This window comes from Nuphar pumila, chromosome 6, assembly GCF_984573655.1.
Source record: "Nuphar pumila chromosome 6, dmNupPumi1.hap1.1, whole genome shotgun sequence".
NCBI lineage: Eukaryota > Viridiplantae > Streptophyta > Magnoliopsida > Nymphaeales > Nymphaeaceae > Nuphar > Nuphar pumila.
The window spans coordinates 126,566,209-126,573,655 of NC_143254.1; the positions used below are offsets into that span (position 1 = coordinate 126,566,209).

The following is a 7,447-nucleotide window of genomic DNA, read 5'->3' on the forward strand; positions in this document are numbered from 1 at the left end:
CCAGATCCGACTAGCTTAAAACCCATCTTTACAGTTAGTTGGATTCTGGTTTGGATTCAAATGCAAAACTCAATACCAAACCTGAATCTGATTATTAATTGGATCGGAATTTGGCTACCGAATCCATCTAATCAGATTTGGATTCAGGTTGGATATCGGGTTACATCAGAGCAATTAACATCCCCACAAGCACATCTTCAGAACCAGAACCATGAGAAGATTTTAAATAGCATTCTCATTCTCACTTTACGTAAGAGCCCAACTTCTACAACATATATAGTCCTTGAGAATCCAATATTTTGGTTGGTAATTTTGGACTACTAGTTGGATATCATTTGTGAGTGATTTTCTTTTAAGATTCGAACAAATCAGAAGCGATATTTCTTTAAGATTCGAAAGACAGTGTGATCAAAGAATTGCAAATTCATGGTGTGGATACATACGCGAAGATCATAAATCCTGGTAAAAACTATGACATAATTTGCCATATATATATATATATATACTCTTGTAGAATATATGTGAATCAACACATTTATTAAGAATAACAGAATAGGTTGTAACATTTCCACTAATTCTTAAAATTGCCCATGTTTAACATATCTAGGTTAGTCTCTTTTCAAAAAGAAAATCTAGGTTAGTCAACATTGATTATGCAAATCAACAACCATCGCATATTGACACTTACAAGCAAGCATAAAAGTTTGATTCTTGATAATAATAATAATAATCTACATCACAAATATCCAAGACTAAAGAATGGGAAGATTTAGCAGACCAAGAAAGAGAAAAGCCAGATCCGAATAATTTACAAGATGTGTGATATTGCAACTGAACAACATCTACAAGTTACAACAGATAAAACAGAAAAGGCCAGCTTTGCCATTGCTATCACACTACATTTTTGTTTCATACAGAATGAAACATTGTAAAGAGTCCCCAAAGGAATCATCTGCAAACCCTTCACTAATTAAAAAACAGATCTACTGCCTACTTCCTGCTGAATAGGCTTCGCAATTTCCCTCTCTCTAGCCTCTCGAGCAGTTTCTTCGCACCTGGAACGTCCAATTCACACAGCTTCTTAAGATAGCCAATGGCCCCATATGAAATCATCAGCTTCTTGCATTTCTTGCTTGAAGATAGAGCAGTCAGGCAAGATATGGCGTATTTCTTTGCGGTATTCTGCATGTTTGGTTCAAGCAATTGGACGAGGTTAGGCACGCTTTTCTCATCCTTCCTGATCTCTCTGCAGTTCTGTGGGAACATTAGCAGATTTCCAATTGCTTGAGCAGCAACCTCTCTAGCACTATTAGTTTTGGCCTCTAGCATCTTAACAAGTAGTGGAATGCAACCAATCTCACCAATCAACCTTCTCATTTCAATTGAATTGCAAATCCTACATATAGCAGAAGTTGCAGCTTGCTGAGCACCCAAGGAGCCAGCTCTCAGTACGTGCATCAATCGAGGAAGAAGACCAAAGGAGATCAGATCTTCCAAGGCCACTGATCCAACCAGATTGCGAACGGCCCCTACAGCGGATTCTTGTGGCAAAGGGCCATCAAGGTACGCCAGAAGACGCTGAACTCCACCTTCACAGACTACTTGCCTCCTAAGGCTCTCATTGCTGCATGTCATGTTCTGCAAACACTCGGCAGCATACTCTTTAGACCCCAACAGAATCCCAGAATCCAAAAGATTTACCATGACCCTGATAACCCCTTCTTCAGCAAGACAATGTCTAACTTCCGGGACCGCCGAAAGGTTCTTGAGCACCCCGGCAGCCGCAGACTGAGAAATGGAAACACCAGTTTGACACACCTCAATCAATGGCGCGATGCCGCCATGCCCCACGATCGAACGAGCAGTTTCAACTGCCATAGACAACCTCTGGAGAGAAATTGTGGCTTTCTCCTTAGCCATTGGGCTTCCTGATTCAACCAACCTGATCAGAGGAGGAAGCACCCCTTCAGACACGAGAAGATTCTCACAAGTACCAGACTCAGCCAATGAGCACACCACAAGAGCAGCTTTCTCCCTGATTCTGTGAGAACCTGCGCTAAGCAACTGAGCTAAAGCAGAGAAATTGCTTCTTCCCAGCACCCCAAGTACATTCTTCTCATCTTCCTTCATAATTTCCACCAAGTTATCAAGAGCCTGATGTTTAGCTTCCATATGACCAATCTGCAAACGGGCTAACAGTTCCTTGATATTCCACTTTGCGGCCTCTAATCTCCCTCCTGTCGCCGATCTCGCAACAACCAACGGCAAAGTAGCCTCACCCAAGACGCCAGTTTTAACAAGAAGCCCACAGTCAACAAGATTCAAGTCCAACTTTGCAGACAAAGCATCAAGATTGCTCTGCATCTGAAGTTTGCCACCATAGTTTTCGTCGGAGCATCTTTCAGCCAATCCCACGGCCTCATCCAGAGTGCTTGAGATTGCCACAAGCTGTTCCTTGCAAAGGGTGTTCTTAGAGAAACAAGGATGGCTAGATAGATCAGACAAACAAGATGGTACCTTTTCCAACTTGGAAAGTATGATCTTCCACCTCCCTGTGAAGCCCTTCACAGCCCCTGCCTTCTTGATGGCTACAGGAATCAACCCTTTAGCAAGTTCTAACCATTCTTCAGTGGATTTGGTGTCAATTTCTTCTGTTTCATTGGCCATTCTTTATCTTTTGCAGACAAACTGATGTATCTCAATCCTGACAGATGAAGAAGAAGAAACCAACATGGTGAGTCTGGACGCAGGAATCAATTTTTTTTCTAGAAAAAGCAAAACATACAAATAATGACAAACTGATCTATCTCACGTCGTGATTTGTTTTAATCAAAAGAAAGTAAACATACTACTACTTTGCTGAATCGCAGATCACTGACCTAACCCCACGAAAACCAAGACAGACCTACACAATCTAAACAGTAGCAAAGAGCAGGACAACCCTTTTCCAAGCCGTTTCCTGCATCCACCGAAAGGCCTCTGCAGAAATAACCCGTGAATCTAACCCTTGGCAGTTGATCAACAACGGGTAAACTCGACCACCCAGTTAACCCAATTGTTAATACCGGGCGAAGGGGGAGTGCAGCCAACCTACAGTAATATAAAAATTCAATGGTGCCTTCATAGACGCATTCACATCACGAGTTACAAGAAAAACAAAACTACTGTTGTAGTACTTCTACCCCAATAACGTAATACAATGTTATTGGGCACACAAGCAGGGCATTCATGAATACCGAAGGAAACAGATCACCAAAAGGATGTCTATAACATGCTCTTTGTACAATGGGCAAGGACTATCTTAATCTGACCATCATTACGAACAGTTTAAAATTTAAATGTTACCCTTTTAAGTTTTATTCGCCATAAAAATCCACCCACAATATTAATGGGCTTAAATTTTTTTTTTGACAGGCATTAATGAGCTTAAAAAGCCCAAAAATGCATTTGTTGTATGCCTTCATACCAATACCAAGAAGAGAAAACCAATAGCATTTGGATACCAATTAAAGCTAATAGTCAATGAGATTGGCACCTCTGTTTTGGGCCTATTTTAAAATTTTGACAACAATAGGAAACAAAACCCAATTTACTAAAAAAAAGGTGAAGACAGTCAATCGTGAGCAGGAGCGCAGACACTTTACATTAAAAAAAGGGTAGTCATTCAGTAACAAACAAATATAGCGATCTTATCGGCTGTTGCTACCGACGCCCACCTTTTGAAATGCGCGCTTCTAAACAAAGCAAGCTTAGATGAGCAAATATGTCCTCAGTAACCCACCACCTTTCTCTTTTCCTTTATCAGACTATCACATTCAATATATAATTAATGCAGAGGTAAACTCTGCCGAGGCATGAGATTCCCTATAGTAACTTCCCTTCCCAAAGTTCTCACCCATTGGAAATTCACAGTGACAGCCTAGTTGTGTCTCAGACACCGGTACCAACAAGAAATTTTCCAACAAAAATCAAAATCCCTTTTCGATTTTCCAATGTCACTAGGTTTGTCGACGTGGCAGCATGAGAGTGTGGGCTTCATTTTTGTGCTCCCACCATAAATCATCCTATCCAGGGTACTCAAAGCTCTAAAAAGATACAAGTCTACAACTGTTGCCCTAAATAGGCAAACAGTTACAGCCTTGAGAGCCTTTTGACAGTATTGAAACCGACCTCTCAAAAGGCAAAGGCAGTCTTCCACAAACCGCATGCTAAGCCCACAAACTGAGGGCGCAGATCGGAGAACAGTGTAAGCCATAGAATCGGAGTTGGTGGGTCAAGCCAAGTAGCCAACCCGGAAGGGCGCCCTAACAGAACCAATCTTGCCCGAGTCTGTTTGAGAACCGAGTCGTTTCCAAAACGATTCAGAGAATCGGTATGAATCCAATCAAATCGGCCATTTCAATACTTCGATTTTTTTTAAAATAAAAAAATATGCAAATAAAAAATCATCTAAAACAAGGAAATACAGAGATACAGTGAATGAAGACTTACAGGGTCGAATCAAATTATGCATATAATGTTAAAAAATAAATAGCCGATAGATATCATAAACATCATCAAAATTAAAAAATAAAAAGAAAATACATTCAGGCGACTCTCCAGAAAATCAAGGAAATCGCCGATTTGGTTCCCTTCTGACAACTTTGAACCAAACCCAATAACCCCATCATCAAGAGTCTCAACACCAGGTTAACAATTTGTCTCAGAAAGTCCGAGACTCGATTCGGTATCTCCGTATCGTCTGCGCAAGTCGAAACGTCTCCTTCACTACGTTTGCGCCTTTACGGTGTGCATATTTGCCTCAGTTTCTTAGTCCGAAACACTCAGAATCGGGGATTCGTATCGGAACAGGCTATACGACACTAACGTGGTTCACCCCAAAGGTGATGCAAAGCCATCTCGTACGGGAATCACACGAACTTTTAAAAAGTTATCCAAACAAAGAAAATTAATTCGAGGAAAAAAAATCCCAACCTTGCAGAGAAGATCAGAAGAGTCTCTTCACTCTCTCAGAATCTGAAGGCGAGGAAGAGAGCGGAGGGCGCAGAGCGGCGAAGCTTCAGAGAGTTCGTTTTTTAACGACCTGAGAAGGGAAGAGAAATGCCATGTTAACCAAACGAACCAAAAATCATAGGAAAACACGAACTCCCATCTCAAAAACGTATTAAACGCAAAAAAAAAAAATGTATAGTGTATATACTAAATTTAAAAAAAAAAATCAGCACAAGAAGAGTATGAAATTTTGATTTTAGGTACTGAAAAGAAGAAAAACATGAAAAAAGTTGCATTTTCTTCTCCTTTTTACCAAAAAAATGTGTATCAGTTTAATTAAAAGTATGGAAAAAAGAGAAATAAGCTCTGCGAATCTCGTGGAATGAATTAATAGAGCGCAAAAAAAGGGAAAAATAAATAAATTCTTTAAAGTCGCTACGTTTTGCACAGAGAAAAAAAAAACTAGAAAGGATAACATAATCCTCCTTCTAAAGAAAGAGATGAAGGCAACAGAGAAACTCAGAGATTCAGGAGAAAAATACTAAACCGAAAACATCAAACAATGTTTAAAAACAAGCCTGAAAATCGAAAAAAATCTCCGCTAATTATCCACCAGAGCGCATTCAAGGGCAGAAAAAGAAAAAAAAACTTACTCGAAAGAGAAGGAAAAATAAAGAGAAAATCCGACAGAAATGAGTGAAAAAACTTACCTCCTTTCGCAAAGAGAACAGCAGAAACGACACGAACAAGGAAAAATTATTCCACCGTCAACAACGATCTGAAACAAATCCACGATTCTTCAGCCAAAACATAACCAAACACTCCGATCTTCAACTTTCCAAAGAGCAAACTCCATCTTCGGCAACGGAAACCGTATCACGCAACAAAGAAACACGAAAACCCCATAAAAAAACCCAAATTTTCGAAGAAATAGCCAAAGCCGAGAACTTCAACGGAAAAAGGAACCAAATCAAAATCAAAACACATGAAAAAAAAGGAAAACCATTTTTCAAAAGAATTTGAAACTCAGTGAGATAAAAACAAAAAATGCGCGACAAAATTTCTCGAAATTCCAAATATCCAGAAGTAATCGCAACGGTCGGTTACACAAACTCGTTTGAAAAAAAAAGCGAGAAAAATTCAAACAAAAACCTGCAGTTAGCTGACGGAGAGAGAGAGAGAGAGATTCTTTTAAACGCCGCAGAGAGAGAGAAAGAGAGAGTCCTCTGACGCACTGCCGGAAACGGAACAACGACGTCGCGTAGGGTTGGGCGGGAAGATCCGACGGCCGAGGGCTTGGTAGCCTAGAACATCGGACGGTGCAATCGCGGTGGAGATTTTTTTGAATGTCGCTAATTATTTTCCGCTTTTAAAAAGCCTACGTGGTTTCCCGAGATCCAACGTGGCGTCCCGACGAGTGGCTGCAGGTGAGTTGTTCTCGGTACGGCGGCCCTGATTTTAAACGTTCACCGTAAGACGCCACGTGGTCATTGCAGAGCTGCTGCCAACGCATCAGGTAATCCAGACTGGTTTCTCTTCTTCGAATTCGAAACCCCCTTTCCCTTTTTCTTATTAAATTACTAAAATACCCTTAGAACAGTTTTGAAATTTGAAATCCTAATTTCTATTTCCGACTTTATCCCTCCGAGCGAATGGAAGACGGTGGTAGGATGGCAGTGGACCAAAGGAAGGCGAGGCTCCGCCCCGCCCTGTTTGGACGGGGGGATGGAGCATGAAACGGAGATGGAGGTTAATATCAAAACCTGTGCGGGGATCGACTTATGCTTTTCTCCTCCACGCTTCATTCCTGTCTTCAAGCCCCACTTTGTCCGCCCTGTCCCGTATCTTTCTTTAGAGACCTAGGGAAAACGGAAGCAGATCAGGTCATGCTGAACATGAGCGTTTTTTGTCATGCTGACATCGTGGCCATCCGAAATTGCATTTTTAAAAAGCTCAAAAGTCAACAAAACCACGTGACATTCATCCAAAATGCAAACAGACGGCCACGATGTCGGCATGAGAAAAAATGCTCATATTCAGCATGACCTGATTTGCTTTCAGGGAAAACGAAGCCCTACCCCACCTAGCCTCATTTGGACTGAGGATGGAGGTTAAAATCAAAACCTATGTGAGGGTGGAGGGCAGGATTTTTAGAGGGGAGAGGGGTGGAGACCTTGTCCCCTACCCTGCCCCGGTCCACTGTCATTCCTACCCTCCGGTATTTTTTACTTTTTTTTTTTTTTTATGTAGCGAAAAAACCGATTTATCCTTCAAAGGCTTTTAAAGGAGCCAAACAAACCGAAAAGGGATGTTTGGGCTCGACTCGTTTAGCAGTGGATTGAGCTCGTGACTCAGCTTGTGTTTGTGTTTAGCCGAGCAAAGTTTGAGCTCCGCTCATCCTGGATGAGACAAGCCGAACACGAGCCAGCTTGTGTAAAAACACCTTGTGTTCAGA

General features: G+C 41.3%; 1 protein-coding gene across 1 annotated transcript; it reads right to left on the reverse strand.

Annotated features, from left to right (window-relative positions):
* Nucleotides 1–774: 774 nt before the first annotated feature.
* On the reverse strand, nucleotides 775–5,750 carry LOC149836109 (uncharacterized). The gene is made up of 3 exons (XM_090010788.1): nucleotides 5,703–5,750; nucleotides 4,975–5,083; nucleotides 775–2,704 (listed from the first exon to the last, which is right to left on the reverse strand). The coding sequence occupies exon 3, from the start codon at nucleotides 2,665–2,667 to the stop codon at nucleotides 991–993; it is 1,677 nt and encodes a 558-aa protein (XP_089866914.1). The 5' UTR covers nucleotides 2,668–2,704; nucleotides 4,975–5,083; nucleotides 5,703–5,750; the 3' UTR covers nucleotides 775–990.
* Between the last annotated feature and the right edge of the window lie 1,697 nt (nucleotides 5,751–7,447).